Source organism: Syngnathus leptorhynchus, chromosome 5 (genome assembly GCF_054491065.1).
Source record: "Syngnathus leptorhynchus isolate UIUO chromosome 5, UIUO_Slep, whole genome shotgun sequence".
In the NCBI taxonomy this organism is placed as follows: domain Eukaryota; kingdom Metazoa; phylum Chordata; class Actinopteri; order Syngnathiformes; family Syngnathidae; genus Syngnathus; species Syngnathus leptorhynchus.
The window spans coordinates 16,048,879-16,065,865 of NC_141199.1; the positions used below are offsets into that span (position 1 = coordinate 16,048,879).

General features: G+C 43.1%; 1 protein-coding gene and 1 long non-coding RNA gene across 10 annotated transcripts in view; one reads left to right on the forward strand and one right to left on the reverse strand.

Moving 5' to 3' along the window:
- inpp4b (inositol polyphosphate-4-phosphatase type II B) overlaps window positions 1-16,987 on the reverse strand; it is a 73,890-nt gene that overhangs the window by 29,218 nt on the left and 27,685 nt on the right. For 7 of the 9 annotated variants that reach the window (XM_085911540.1, XM_085911537.1, XM_085911541.1 and 4 more), the window contains one exon: window positions 5,085-5,164. In XM_085911540.1, the coding sequence (XP_085767666.1) occupies window positions 5,085-5,164 (80 nt within the window). Of the gene's footprint in view, window positions 1-5,084; window positions 5,165-6,885; window positions 7,531-10,606; window positions 10,776-16,987 lie in introns of those variants that run through there. The other 2 variants (XM_085911545.1, XM_085911544.1) reach the window with 2 other exon arrangements.
- Window positions 15,498-16,570, forward strand: LOC147057283 (uncharacterized). The gene is made up of 3 exons (XR_015066012.1): window positions 15,498-15,623; window positions 16,041-16,109; window positions 16,395-16,570. It is a non-coding gene; the product is annotated as an uncharacterized LOC147057283 (long non-coding RNA).

The window sequence follows — 16,987 nt, forward strand, 5'->3', positions numbered from 1 at the left end:
ACATTTTGCTGTAATAACCGAGGTGGCATAATATCTGTTTGTAAGGTTGCCCTTGACTTCTGATCAGAATTTCTCTTTGTATATGCTCTGTTCAAATTCATCAGCGTGGAGCTACAATATTGAGTTTAAGGCTCAAAAGCTAATAAAAAAAAAACTAATGACATTGCAGCAATGATAAAAAGACAAAAGAAATTGCAGAGATGAGAAATAATATCGGTAAAAGGCATACGAGACAGTTTTATTACATTGGACATCTCCTGGGCTTGTTTTTTATTGAACTAAAGAGCCGTGACCTGCAGTAGCGAGCGAAATCTCCGACGCTAAGCGGCACATTTTGCTGCAGAATGACTTGATTGTCCGAGAATTGCAGTGAACCATGCCCAGATTCCAGACACCCTGGACTGAATGTAAAAAGAACAGAGACTAAGCTTTTTTGACACCGATACTACATTTGGTTCTAAATGTTTCAAAATATTAACCGTTTGACAATTTTCCACCAAAAGCAGTATCGCCACCTACTGGCCTGGCATGCATATTGCAACATTTTGGAATCTTGTCAACCACTTTTTTTTTGGTGTAAATTTGTAGCCATGCCCATGGTCTAGCAAATTTAGACACCCAATACTATATTTAGTTCTTAATGTTTCAAAATATAAACCATTTGACAGTTTTCCACCATAAGCGGTTATAGCCACCTACTGGCCTGGCATGCATATTGCAACATTTTAGCAGTCCGTCAACCACTTTAGTTTTTTTTTTTGTCGTCAATTTGTAACCATGCCCACGAGCTAGCTAGCATATGCGCACAAAAGCGCCACGTGGTAATGGAATCACACAACATACATCACGGAGAAAAAAAAGTGGTACTCGGTTGGCTCGGAATAAATGCACATATGGCCTCGGCACTTCCCGGCTCTTTCTCCTTCAATGCTAAATTGCTTCATCCTCACACTGTTCTTCGGCATAATCTGTCAGATCCCTCCGGCACCGGAGCTCACCGGCAGCATATGAAAATAACTAACTCGGCCAGAGCTGCACTTAGGTGACATCCGAAGGGGAAGAATAGGAAAAATTACCCCGACAAGGTACATTAATTACCCGGCTATGAGTGATTAGGATTGGGCCGAATGGAACGGGGCGCCGTGATGAAGAGCTTTCAAAGCCAACATCCTTATTAAAGCAGGTGCTGGGGATATTGTGGGATCCATTTGGACGAGTCAATCATTCATTAAGTTCCTCCTCCAGCTTGACTTGCTGCGACGGGGACAAATGAAAACATTTTAGAAATGGAGCAAAATGGTGCCATCGTCAAGGGATGACAGCGGAATCATGACAACAAATTGCACCGTAGTTGGTGTTCTTTTATTTGTTTACCTTTAGATCCTGCCTGACTGTTTAAAGTTCAAAGTTTTGTGCTCGGGGATTATCGCGTCGTGTCAAACATAAGGATCGCGGGCTGCGACTGGCCTCTTCGGCGGTTCAACACGTACGGTCAGTTTAAGTCAAAGAAATAACTGTCTGTTGTACATTTTGTCCACTGGAGGGTGCACTAACGACGAACATTCTGAAATTGGCTTTACTTGGCTCGCCTAGCTAAAAGATGCCAAAACTTATAATGAACGAAAAATATTTCAAGAGACTGACAATCGTATAATATCAGTTAACAGCTTTAACGCTGCCACAATTAGTATGCACTTTTTGAATGTATTTGTGTGTGTGTGTGTGTGTGTGTGTGTGTGTGTGTGTGTGTGTGTGTGTGTGTGTGTGTGTGTGTGTGTGTGTGTGTGTGTGTGTTTACAGCACTTGGGCTCGAAACCGCACTTTTGAAAAAAAATCAGCCGTCCTTCTCTCAACAGGTCAAAGATCCTCCCTGCAATTATGACTCCTACAGCCAATATTTATCCCCCTTTGACTTTTCTCTACTTTGACTGTCATTGCTATTCATGTAACGTAAAAGCGAGCGGCTCTTTAAATATACAATTAAAAAGTGTGAATGAGCACGACCCCCGTGAGGGAAGGACGGGGTGGAGGGGCGGGCGGGGAGGGGGGATTCGGATCGTTTAATTAACGAGACTGCTTTGGTTTTCCGACTATGTGCGCAGGTCTTTGTGATTGAATAAAAGGCGAGAGTGTTGTGAGACAATCATAAACGCAGAATACAAAAGTAAACAGCACTGCTGGGTTACCATTGACTGTGTGGCAAACTCACAGTGCCTTTATTGGGGTTACGTATATTTATAACCAATCAATTATTTTTTTTAAAGACTGAGCGGGTGCGCCATTTCTGTCAAAATGTTGAAAGAGGTGAACATCTTAAAATATGAAATCATTTTAAATCCATTGTGTAGGTTAATTGGATGGTCTTGGGGAGGGAATCAAGTTTGGGGGTGCACAAACTCAAAATTTATTGGCAATAATAATATTGGAGTCTTTGTGAGAGGAGTGGAGGGGGGGGGGGGGCGCTGTTTTTCATCCACAGTGTGAATGATTTGACTTGAGTTTGGGATTAACTCCCCCGCCCCAAAGAACGATAAGCACGAGTACTCTAACGCTGGATCAGACGGTGGTACATCTTTAGGCTTTTAGCTGCGGCTTACGCATGATCAGCCACGGCGGATTCTGTGCCGAGTGAGGATGAACGGGAGTTATGGCGCCGCAATAGCAGGTTCAACTTTGGACGAGATGTTTCGGACCCGACGGGGAGGAGATGAATGAACCGTGGCGAAAGGCGGCAGACGCAGTGGTCTGTGATAATGTGGCCTCGCTGTGACACACGCACACGCACACACACACACACACACTTGAACGGTATTAAAATTCACATCCAAATCAAATGTTAAACTGCGCAAGTGGGTCACGGAGAGCCGAGTGCAATTCTCGATGCGAGGGACCGAGGGGCTACGACGGTTTTGACTTTCATAATTGTGGGAAAACCATAAGAAACCGTGCCACATTGAACGCGTGCCAACGGCCTGCCTGCCTGCCTGCCGCACATTATGGGCAGCCAGTCAAAATTCACATGATACATATATAATATATAAAATATATATATAAAATAAATACACACATACCAACTCCCATTAAAATAGCAATAAATGTAAATTCTGTATCTTATTCACGTCTGCTCCGCCATCACTGTGGGCTATCTTTGCCTTTCCCCTGCGGGTTTCCAAACACACAAACACACAAACACACGCGCACGCGCGCACACACACACACACACACACACACACACACACACACACACACACACACACACACACACACACACACACACACACACACACACACACACACACACACTAGGATAATACATGCCAAATGCTGGTGAATCTCGGTGTGAAACTCCCCTGAGCTCCCATGAATATGCGGACAGGGCTGTGAGAAGAAAAAAAAAAAAAAAAACACCATCCACAAAAGGGGAAACGATCATCCTCCTGAAGGAACGCAGCTTCAGACGAGAGGGCGAGTCTGCGCCCTGGGACTCATTTGCTCAAAACGGACGCTAATGTCTATTTGATGCACACAATTTTGGACACGAGCTGAGCTCCGACCATTTAGACGCGATCACCGCAGAGAGGCCAAAGACGTCATTTCCCTCCCGTGTGCAAAGACAACATGCATTATTGAGCGCGCTTTGCCATATTGGAGTCGTCTTCGCGCTGGGAGTGAAGCATGTCGAAAACTCATATTTGTCCCAAGCAATGTCTATTTTTTTTCTAACTGACAATTTGTAATCTTAGTCATGACACAAGGTTGGCCACATAAAATGATGTGGCGGGCCGTATCTTGCCCCCGAGCCTCGAGTTTGACACCGATGCGCTTGAGGGTCTAAATCAGGGGTGCAATTGCCTACGTCACAACAACATCCGCAAGGGGAGATCTTGGACTTTACCTGCCGATGTCACGATGCCAGTGAGTTTATTTTCGGTTTCCGCAATGTCAAGTACGACGTAACTATGCATTTAATAAAAACGAGGGGACGCCGATAAGATTGTCCGGGAAAAGTCACCTTCACTTTCATTTTCACAGTGTTGTTGGTCTTAACGTTTTCGATTTGATGATTTGAGATTGTGACGTAAGCTAAGAATGAACTATGTACATAGACTTTAAGTGTCAACACACAAAAAGCAATTTTCTTCCTACATATACTTCCACACCAGGGGAAAACTTGAACTTATGAAGCAGCGCCGGTCCAAATGGTCCCGCTGAAAGGATTCAATCAAGCCGCCCTTCAGTGCCTTTGCTGAGCGGCGCTATCACCTCAACGTAACTTTGCATTTAGAGCACCGTCTCAAAGCGAGTCCTCGGCGCGGCCAGCTGAGCCAACGTGAACCGTGACTCACACGTGCTCATCCGTGGGTCAAATAGCCGGCGATGACTCATCAAAGGAAAAAGTCGCATCTTTTCAAAAGGGTCATCGTTAAATATATTAGATACAAATATAATATTTATATTTAGTTATATTTAAATTATATTTAATACAATATTATATATATATATTTTTTAAGCTATTAAAACAAAAGCCATCTGTGCAATTTTATCGGAGTACTTTGCCACACTTTCGATGGTAATATGCAAATTGGGGCCGGGCTCTTTATAGAGTCATTTGTGCGACGGATACAATTATATCCCATGTTCCCACTATCCTAGACAAAAAATGAAAAGCGGAACAAAAGAGAGAAAATTACCAAAGGAGGCGTATTTTCCCCACTGCACGTGGTCCGACAATACAAATGGGAACGAAATCTTATCAGATGACAGATAAATGTAAAAACATCCACATTTCGCCAGGGAGCGCGCCTGCTTTAAAAAAAAAAAGAAAAAAAAAAAAGCTACCAGGAATTGTGCATACTCAAGCACACAACTGCTCTTAGCTGGAGTTGCGTCGTCTTAACAGTTGCCATAGTAACCTTTGTCAACTTCCCAATTTTCGATGAAGCTTTTAGCCACGAGTCTCGGATGATCGAACGTGATGATTCAGCGAATTCGGTCGATGTTATAAGTCACAGGGCCAGTCACGGCAAAGTGGAAAGTGCCAACACGTTTTCCGCTTAAATAAAAGTGACAAAGATGTTGCCTACCTGAGACTCAAGGACAGCCGTTCATCTTTGGCCCGAAGCAGATCGCCCACCGAAAACGTGGCACTGCCGAGGAAACGGCCCTGTATGAACGAGACGGGCAACAAAACGCATAAGTCACATCTGATCATTAATTTTCTCCGCAGTGTTCCGACTTGCCCGGACACAAACAATTTTGCCGCAAGCGTGATGCAGACGCCTCACAAGTGGGTCAAGAAAAGAAGCATGAGGCACCAGCCCATCAATAACTAAGTGGGCTGAGACATATTTAGAGGAAGTTGAAAAACAAAACACTCGACCATATAAAAAAGCCTTGGCCTAATCGTGCCAAGGACGCTGAGCAGTAATTAACAACAGACGCAAAGGTGAATACAAAAGAATCTAATTAAAACATGGCAGCAAGTCCTGACATATTTGGTGAGCCATAAACTGGCTTCTATTCAACAAAACCTTTTCAAATACGTACAATTGTGAAATTTAACAGTCATTACAAATAAGCCGCTATTGAGTTTTGCCCAATTAATTAACACACTTCCCCTGCCAATTAAAAAGACAATTGCCAATTAAGTGACTCTTGTCTTGGCAGCATTCTGTCCTCGGCAACAGGGAGTCATTAAATCTTGAAGCGGCTGGATGCTGGGCATGGTGGACCTTCACCCTGAAAATAAGAATTATTCATAACGTATTAACAACAAGCTAGCTAAGGAACAAATGAGCCTTTTAGCATCTAACTGTGAAGCAGATGTAGTTTATTAAGACAACTTTTGATTGTAAGCAAGGTTTCTATTAAATTGCTCAGACATTGCTAACAGTAGCACGACACCACCTTCATTTGTGGTTACTGTGCGCTTTTAACTCTTGATTCTGGCTGGCTTCCTGAAACATAATGCTCTCCGTGTCTCTCTTGTGCTCAGCAAATGTGCATCAGATAAAAAATATTAAAAAAAACTTGTCCTGCCTGCTGACCTTTTCTTTCAATCATTTCCTCCTTGAGCTTTTTTTTTCCGGCTTCCTTTCAACACACATACGCTTAAGGCTGAAAAATTGGCCACACGTAAATAGATAGATGGAAGAAAAAGGTCAGTCAACAACTGTGAGAAAAATAAAACAAGATTGTTTGAGGTTTTTCATCAAAGCTATTGATTACCCATATAAATTTTACTTGCTAGCAAATTATCTAAATATCAAACCAGGCAAATAGGTAGCTAATTATCCAGTTAGCCACTGACTAAGCCAACTAACTAGTCATTAAATGAGTTCTTCATAGAGTCACAGGGCAAACTAAACGAACAAATTAACTGCTAAACTAATAAGTAGTTAACCCGCTATAAATAAATCAGAACTGGCAACACATCAAAATGGCCACTCAACTAATTGATTATTAAATAAATAGCTTACAAAAACACTGAGCCACCTAGCAAAGTAAATAGCTAGCTAACTTACTAATTAGCAATTCCTCAACTGGGCAACTGAGTAAAAAAAAAGAAAAAAAAAAAAAAAGAAAAACGAGTCGGTGACCAAATTTAATAGCTAGCAATTGTACCAACTAGCCACTATGTGACAAACAAAATAACTTTTAATGTGTATCCACTGAGTCAAATAGCGAATTAAATGGCTAGCTCACTCTGTGGGGTATTTATGAAAAACACGACTAACAAAAACATCATGACGGGCGCTGCATGGTGATTCCAAACAGGCCTTTTGGGAGTGTCTCTCTTCCTGGTGCCAGCCCCGACGTGGCCCCAGCACAGCCCCACTAGGCCATTACACTGGAACATTACAGCCCAGCGTAGCCATTACTTACAAGTCCATCTTGGAAATCCATTCGGTGGCATCTTTTTATGGCCGTTCACCGTGAATGCTTTAAAAGTAATGAAGCTCCAGAGACTGTCCCTCACAGGTGGGAGATCAAAACGGCCAGACGGGCCCGGAAATGAGGAAGATAGAGGCTGAGAGGAGAAACCAAAGAAAGCGCAGAGGAAGACAAATGGCGCTCCGGTGCGGGATCAAGGAGGATTGATTATGATGCTCCCGAGCTCTGCTCCTGATCTATCTTTGCACCTGTGACCAATAGAACACAACTGGTTCCGTTTGAAGGACACATAAACACATTTGAAGCGCTACGGCTGCTAATGTAAGACTAACTAACTGACTGACTGACCAACTAACTGGCATCGAGCCAAACAATGAATTAGCCGTTACGTCAACTACTAATTCATCCCACCCACATGAAAATATAAAATAAAATAACCTCGTGCCTCGAGTGAAAGTCATTCTGGACCGAAATATAAAAATGACGGAAAACGACAAGTTTCGATTCGAACTAAGCCCAAGTTCTCACACTTGACAGCAGTTAATGGTCTAACTGGAGATGTATTGATTCCACTCACTACACGCCCAAACTATCCGTCCATCATCCCTTTTCCCTTTTGCTAGCGCGTGACTTGAAACAACATCAGAGGCAGCGTGTGATTCTTATTTATGAATTATGAGCACATTCATACCAGGAAGTGTCAGCGGCGTTGTCTGCACTAATAAAGCGCCCCTTCCTTCACTGGCTTGGCCTCATTAAGTCGTTAGAAATGTGGTTGAAAATGCACATACAGGCTAACGGGTAATGCTTTGGACAGTGCTAATTAAGAATAAACTAATGTTGCAGTGGAGAAGAAAGAAGACAACTGTTAACCAGGTGTGCCTCCTTCTGGTGTGCATGACTTGGCCCCAAGGGGGCAGTATAATACAGTCATGCGCAAAGATTTTCACAAGCAGTTATCTGAAGCTGAGCCCTGATTGGTTGTGATGTCAACAGCAAGTGGCAAAATGGCCGCCGTCTGAGATGGATGAAAAACAGACGAATTTAGCTGCTTAACTCATATTCCACAAATACAAAATGAATCAGAATGCCGTGTTTAAACAAGCGGGGGCAAAAACAACATATTTTTGTGATGACGATTTTGTGTTTAACGTCCCCTTTAATGCGGGCATGTCAGAATCATAAAATTTTACTGGCCATTTTTATTTGCTTGTTGTACCGGCGTGGGTCCATACATGAAGGTCTGCACTTTTTATAAATGACGTGACAATTTAATGAAAATCATTTTGTGGCCCCTAAGCTAAAGCTCGGGTACCCCCAGGGGTCCGGAGACCCCAGTGTGAGAACCACTTGTCTAAAAGCAACACCATGAGAGTGGAAACAGGAGTAGAGAACATTCCATATGTACATATATTGAAAAAAAAAAAATCCAAATGAATTTGCAAACATACAATCAAAACGATGAAAAGGTCCACGTACGGAGCAAACCGACTTACGGGGATGTTGCACACAAGCCCAGCTGCAGCCACCAAGCCAAAAGACCATAGAGAGGAGAGGTCACAAGAAAGACACAGAAAGATACCCTGCAACCCTTTTCCTCTTTTAAAGATAAGATAAGATCCTCGGATTGGTATGCCCCCGTGTTTGTCCTCAGCCAGAGTAAGTCCACATGCCGAGGTCTCGTCAGAAGCAACAGGCGCAAAGCGGACGCTCGCTCGCAGCAGACGCCTCCGCTGCGAGTGAACGCGAAACCGTTGACAGAGCGAGCGAGAGAGAGAGAGCGAGCGAAGAGGGAGGGACGAGCAACGGTGGGACGGCGAGAGTGAGGGAGGGAGGGATGAGGAACATCACAGAAGAGGAAGACGAGACAGGCAGGAAGGAAGGGAAGCGAGAGAGAGAGAGAGCGAGAGAAGGACACAGGGCGAGTGAAGGGCTTGTGACTCACACGGCGGACAGAAAAAGAATCGCCTGCTATGGTTGTGTGCTTGGAGGGGCAGCGTGATGTCATATTGCTGTGTTGGAATTGCTGCTTGTTAACAACTGGAGGTTTACCACAGCAAAAGGTGTCAAAGGCGAGGTGATCGGTCGATAGATCTATTTTGGGTGTTTCTTTGCTGAAGGGTTGGACAGCTAACAAATTGCTTTGGTGCAAAGTTTGCAAAGGAGAAAGGACAGAGGAAGGTGGCAGGAACACATCAACATACGACGGCAAAAAAAAAAAAAAAAAAATACACAAGAGCCTCCATGATGAAAGTAGAACAGGCACAGCGGCCCGCTGACACAAAAACAACACAATGGGTGACAGCGAGCGAGCTCGGGTTGAACCGTCTGCGCTGGCATGTTGGATTAGCGAGTAATTCCGTCGGAACAAAGGCTGCGGCCGGCGCGTAGGCCCGTATCGCCCCACGCAGGTACACGGGGCCAAACGTTGAAACGCATTTCCACAACCACTTAGCAGAACTCAAGCTCCCACAATAGAGTCAAACTGGCCGTGGCGAAGAGACGCTCAAATACTCTTTGAGGTGCCAATGACGCCATACTCCAAGAAGGAGTGGAAAACCACTTAAGGGTGCTGGAGTGCATTGAAAACTGGAGAGGCCACCAGTAGAGCAAAGACTTGACATTCTTGATATCCAACCAATCGTCAACATCATTGAAATATTTTCAACAAGGCACTGAAATTGATATTTGTGCATGTGAGCGTTTTTTTTTTTTAATAATCTGTATCAACACTTGTTTGTTCTTGTTAATTGAGTTTCTGTTTGGGTTTTTAAGGTGACTTTTTTTTAACTTTCTTACCACGCCATATCCTTGATGTATGATATTTTCCAGTGTAATCTCTTTGTAGTGAATCAAAGGCGCGGTAAAAATGGAAAGATTGTTCAAATGTGACATAAACGAGGAACAAATGAATGCCTCCTGGGTTTGTGTGAGGCTTTCTTTTTTGGACCGTGGAAAACTTTAATCTTTTCCAGCATTTAGTGCGATTATCGCGTGTTGAATCGTAGAAGCCCGCTTTTAATTGCCGTGACTCGAACGCCCCCCCCCCCCCCTCCCGCCCCCACGCTCGAATAATTTGGCAATAACTCTTATCTGGCATCCGATTCCAATACGAGTGCAAATTAGCACGAGGATACACGCGGTACCTAAGATAAATTATAAAGCCGACAGCGGGGAACAACAATTGTGGAAGCAAGAGGGGGGAGGTGGGGGTCAACTTGTGCTTTTATTAAGAACTAGATCAATATTTTAATATCACGGCAATATTAAAATCTCAGCATAAATAGCCATCATGTCAATGCTAAACACATTTTACGACTTAATTAGCCTGCTTGAGCAAGTTTGCTCAATAATACGCATCATAATGATGCAGTCCATATAGAATATTTTACATTAAAGAAACATTTTTTTCATATATCCTGAGTAGGTCAAAGCAGGATAAATTGTAAACAATCAGATTACAATGGCACAAAACCGCTCATGGGATAATCCCCAGATGAATCGGGTTGGTTGCGAAACACATTCAAATACGGTCCCTGAAGGGAAAATATTTCCAAATCGAGGGTCGGGGCCCAAAATAGGATCCATTAGCAATATTCATTACTTACAGCAACATATATTTGTTTTAGCGAGGCTGAAACACTCAGCCTAGGATAGCCGGAATGTATATTTCATTTTCTCTGACTACTTCAGCCGGTAGGTAAATACTCACTCGATATCACCGGGAGGAACTCCTTTCTAGATTCCTCCTCTGACGGGAAGTTGCGAGCAGTGCTGGCGCTGCGTACGATCTACTCAACATGGAACGGCAGGCGAGTTAAATATCTATCTCTGTCTCCTTTGGAGCAAACCCATGGTGTTCGCAGAGGGACTGAGATGGTGAGACGTTCCCCCGCTTGCCTGTGCAGACATTCTTTAGCTTGTCAGTGCTTGCCTCGAGCATAATGTTGGGGGAAAAAGAAACTCGGTAGCTAAGCGGGCCCTTTGCCCGGGTTGTTAGTAAATGTGAACACCCTCCCAGAAATAGTCACAAGGGTGAAAAAAATCTGTGTCCGGGGTGAACGATTTACGTATTTTTGCCAATATTGTTTTTGGCAGCCATCTTGGTTTTAGTTTTATTTGTATTTTGGACGGACTAGAGTTTAAGTCACATTTTAGTCATTTCCACATGTGATTTTAGTTCAATTAAAGCTGACAGCTAGAAAGTTTGAGTTTTATTTTAGTGTTAAAAAAAACTTGATTTGTGTTGATTATTGTAATAATGTTGCCATGTTTACAGAATGACATGCACAACAGCAAACGCTACAATACCCTCCATGTTTCAGATAATCCCTCAAACATGGGTTACTATGACAACGCATTACACTTGCTGCCTGGCCGCATGGAGACGCAAGAATAAAACCCAAGCTAATAAACTGAGCTCGTGGGACAATGCTAATTTACGCTAGCCAGAAGCTAGCAAGTTTAGTCTTTGACCTAACCTGTGTTTACATAAACATCAAAGACAATTTATTCACCTTCAATTTTCCAGACTATGGATTTTCACTATTAAGAAAATTTGCTCTCTCGTACATAATTCCCTTAAGACAGAATTGCGTCTTTAATTAACATAACACACACAAACATTGAAAACATACACGATCGCGGCATTTGTTTTCCGACGCAAGCAAACATGTTTTTTGTAAACATAAAAGACGAGCTAATTAACAAACTAATGTGATAAAAAAAAAAAAAAAACAGCGCCTCTGGCCCTCTCCTACCTGCTTAATTACTCACAACTCTGTTTTCGTAATCAGCAGCATTGAATTGATGTCCAGCCAAGCGCCGGAAGATGCGAGACCTTTGAGACGCATATGCGAGGCTACTCTAAGACTATTATGGAAGTCCTTTGACGAAACTAAATCGAAAATTTAATTCCCAGTAGTTAGGAGCGGGCCTCGGCGAAGGATATGGACTCCTGATACCTGTCCGCACGCTCTTCTTCGCTCCATAAACTTTAATGTTAAAACCCAGCGCAGACTAGGTGATAAAAATCAAGACACCCTTTGTTCTTAGTCGGCAAACATGACTTGGCAGCGAGAGCGAAAGACAATAGAGACTCCGTCCAATCCCTGGCTATTGATTCGAACGTCGTTTGTTTTGAAAAAAAAGTTTCTTAGATAAAGTTGTACGACTGTTTTCGACATTTTTGCCTCCGTCAGCAGGATATAAGCTTCGAGGAACCCGACGCATATGTTTTTGGAAAACATCAGACAATTTGGAGTCTGCAAAGATGCTTTGGTTAAGCATCCAAAACACAAAACATGTATTTGTGTGAAAGATCACTAACAATTTCATTCTACCGAATGCATATTTTCATTGGGGAAAAAAAACACGTTAGAGTTCAGCTTTTGACAAATTTTCAGTCATCATGACATCCTAGATATTAGTAAGTGTAAACACTGTATGGGTGTGCCTACATTTTCCTACTCTGGCATCAAGTTGACTCCCTAACAAAAAACAAACAGAAAAAAAAATCCCACATGAACAGCAACTCTGGAACACAAGCCTTGAAAGCATTCTCCTCTTCATTATGTTTATTGCTTGGGTTCCCGCAAAACCGCAAACCAGGACTTGATGAAAGTGCAAAACACATGTTAACCATTTTAAAACGAACTCCAAAGAGTCGTGGTGTATTATTTGGCTGGCTTTTGCTTTTAGTGGATAACTCTGAATTGGGAAATCTCTGAGCCTTGTCTGGTGAGTAGAGAGAGAGGTTAGTTCCAGCAACCGGGAAGTGTCAGATGCTCAGGCTATTGTAAGCACATGTGCGTTGTGCTGGCTCAGCAGCCAAGAGCTATCCTGGCACAGCTCTCCACTCAAAAATGGATGAACCAAAAATCACAGGATCACATGGCCTACATTTGGGTAAAAAAACCTCAGTTTGAATTTGGATGCCATGTTTTGGAATTGAACTTTTCTGACCCACCTTGTACATGTGAAACTGATGATTATTATTATTTTTTGGAGCCGTCTGTCATTGTTCAATAGCCGTAGATGAAAGGGAGGATTCAGATTGCAATTCCGTGTCTTTATGTAACCCACGAGGTGATGCCGCCTCATCCCCCCCCCACCCCCCCCCACCCCTCGAGGCTTTGAGTCTCTCACACGTGCACACAGTAATGGTACGATAATATGCCTGCTCATGCCTGAAGTGCTTGATAGCTTTCTTCTTCTTCTTCTTAAAAAAAAAAAAAGAAGTCCACAGGAGCCTACGAAAGTAAACAGCTCGGATCAAACCAACTCCCGGCTGCCTTTGAAGAGTGGGAGACAATTACAGAGATCAATGGTGCAGCTCAGGGCTGGTTAACAGCCCCAACAGCCGGCGATTGATGCCCTATGCCTACGAGGGGAGAGCGACTCGTCTTTGCCTGGCGAGGTGCTGAACGTGCACGCCGGCCCACCGCGCCGAGCTCGGCCCCCAAGCCTCGAGCACACGGCAGCGATAAATAACCATCTGCTAGCTAGAGCAAAATGTCTCCGGTCGGATGGGATCAAGCTCTTTTTTGACTTCACCGTGGGTTGCGTTACAAAATACCGGCAAGAAAACGATTTTTACGAAAACGAATAGACCGCCACTTCAATTTCACTGCTCGTGAGGTGCATTCGATGACCATCAACAAAAGAAAATGGAAAAAGAACCTCTATCAACAAATGGAAACTAACACCACCGCCGACAGTTCACGCAAAGCGCCGAAGCACTACTTTCATTGCATTCCTGTGAGCACATAAACAGCTAATGAGTTTTTCAGCCAATTAGAGAACAGAGTAAAATAAAAAAATAAAACAACAAACAAAATTGAAAAAAAATTATAAAATAAAAAATATAAAACGTAAAATAAATAAATAAATAAATACATAAATAAATAGTGTTGAATACAACTGTAAAACTACCAAACCGGGTGAAAGCGCAAAGTCGAGCATAATGGATCGTAGCGTAAAAATAGTAAATAATGCAGTTTTCTCAGTATTTCTCTTCCCTTCAAATAGTTGCTCTTACAGCGTGGGCGTTCCGCTGCCTTCCCTGTGGGTTGCCCATAAAACGATGTTGGCTTCATAAAGCGGCTGTAATGTCAGACCACCTTGACGGCGTAAACAAATTGCAAAGGGAGCGTGCGTGTTTTGCCATCAGCTTTTTTTTTTTTTTTTTTTTACACGCCGGCCGTATTTAACAAAAGCAGCCTTGCGGCCGTCGGTTTGCGACACCCACACAAGAAAAGAGACTTTGGAGGCCGACTGCGCTTTTTGACACAGCTGGTGTTCGTATAGACTAGCGCTGTCAGTGTGCGCTAATGAGGCTCAAAGATGTTATATTTTTGCTAGCGGACGAGCAAAACTAAAATGAAATTGGTCTTTTTGGTGTCTTGATTATCAGTAGCATTATGACTTATTTTCAAACACAAATTATCGCGTGATCTTTATCGAGGTAATGTGACCTTTTTACACACTGAATAAAACCTTTGGATTTATTGAATTTGAACATGTAAATTGTAAAAGTGTGACTTTCCATCCATCCATCCATTTTCTGAACCGCTTTGTCCCCACGGGGGTCGCGAGGCGCGCTGGAGCCTATCCCAGCCGTCATCGGGCAGTAGGCGGGGGACACCCTGAACTGGTTGCCAGCCAATCGCAGGGCACACAGAGACAAACAACCATTCGCACTCGCAACTTGGGACAATATGGAGTGCTCAATCGGCCTACCAAGCATGTTTTTGGAATGTGAAACCGGAGTGCCCGGAGAAAACCGGGGAGAACATGCTAACTCCACACAGGGAGCGCCGGAGGTGGAATCGAACCCGCACCCTCCTAACCGTGAGGCGGACGTGCTACCCAGTGTGCCACCGAGCCGCCCAGGTGTGCATTTCAATATTATTAATTATTGGTTCGGGGCAAATGACAAGTACATATTTGCAAAGAAGGCAGAGCATCGCCCTCGGCTATACAAAAAAACCATTGATGTCACTCCAAGGTTTTGGAAAAAGTTTACAGCCCTGCTCATGACTTTCGTCATTTGCATAATGATTCGAATTATTTGGGCACAAAAATGTCAAGTCTGTAAACGCCAGGAGCAAATGTCAACTACATGTTTGCTCAGAGGGCAGAGAATTGGGCCTAAGGAAGGTGGCCAGGTGCTATCGGCGCTCAACAAATGCACAAGAGGCGGGAATGGCGAGGGAAACGAGCGCCAGGGCTCAACCGCCTCAACATATGAGGTGAAAGAGCACGACTCGTTATTGCCCGGGACAGCGGCGGCCGACCGTGTCCTAATTGAAGACAGCGGCACGGAAGAAATGACGGAAGTCGATTTTTTTTTTGAATAGTCTAACTCCGTCGTCATAATTGTTTGGGAAGATGATGGGTACATATTTGCTAAGAGGGCAGATAATTCTGAAATTGCAAATTTCTCAAAGTGTTTGTCGGGATCATGTCCTTAGGGCAAGTGCCAAGATGCCCTTGTGATTATTTCATAATTTAGACTAATCCCGTATTTGGCATGCAAATTGATGTTACCATATGCAAATAAGAGCAGCTCTCGGTTATCATTTCTAGCTATAAAAGATGACTTTTCGTCTAGGTAGTCATCGAGTGGAAGGAACGTGAACTGACGAGTCGACAACAGGCTACTATGATGGACAACGCAATCAAGTGGTTGCTCTTGGCTTTTGCTATCGCCATGCTGATCACAGCTGGTGAGTGTCATTTTATTTCTTCAATTGAAGATATCTCGGAAAAATTTCACGGGTCTATTTAGTGAAGAACAACGCTTCAAAAGATGGCTCGATATAGCCTTCCATTTTCTATACCGCTTTGTGCCCACGGGGATCACGGGACACCTTGAACTGGTTGCCATGTTTTTGCGATGTGGGAGGAAGCCGGAGTGCCCGGAGAAAACCCCCGCGGGCACGGGGAGAACGAGCAAACTCCACACAGGTGGAATCGAACCCGCATTCTCCTAACTGCGAAGTGGACGTGCTAACCAGTGCACCACCGAACTGCCCTTATATCTATATATTTTAATTTATATTTTCAATATATTTTTATACATAAATATATATCTAAATTTGTCTCCTTTAACCCCCACCACGACACCACCCTCCCTTCCTCAGGTGACGCATCTGGAATGTGTATTGGCCCTGGAGGATGTCCACCAGGCCAAAAATGCATTCCCATACCAAGTGAGTATCTGTATGGTATTACATTTTTTCATTTTCGAGGGGACTTTGCAATTGTCCAAAAAGTATCATCTATATATTACAATTTTTCTTTAAGAGTGATTCTTGCAGCCCGATTTCTTAAAGTATAAATCTCCGTCACAAAACCACTCACAAACTCAAAGCACAAACTTTTTCCTTGTAGCGAGTTTATAATTTTCCAACACACACTTTTTGAAGAACTGTAAATACAACTCACTGCTTCCACTCAAAAGAATAATCACATGTTGTGTTTTCTCTGTCTTCAAGTGATCGGAGGCTACTGTGTGGATCGGTGAATGTGACGACAGACAAACCCTCAATGCAAAATGTCCCAAAATGGACTTCTGCGACATTGAAGGATGTGTGGGGGTTGAAGATTCAACCTATCGTCTTCGTAGTTTAGTTGGAAAGCATTCAAAAATGTAAAAAAAAATAAAAACTGATCATCAAATGATGACTTTGCTCTTGCATTGTGTGTTGAACAATTGATCAATTTACCTATTTTGTTGAGAGAGGCCAAAAGCAATCTCAAAAGTAAATAAGAGCAGCGAATATAAAAGACAACAACACTTCTTAGTAAAATGATCATTGAGTGACGGCAATCTTACAGAACTTTTTTGAAGCGTAAATCTCCATCATAATTATTTGGACAAATGATGTGTACATATTTACATGCATAAATACACAGATGATGGGCAAATATTTGCTAAGAGGGCAGAGAATTGCTTTCAAGTCAAACTGTTTATTAAAGCCGCATGATCTTTGTCGTTTGCAACTCGATTCAAATCATTTTGGCACAAACTTGGATGAGTGGAAACACACAGAACAAATGAGAATGTAAAACCTCTATCTTCCTTCTT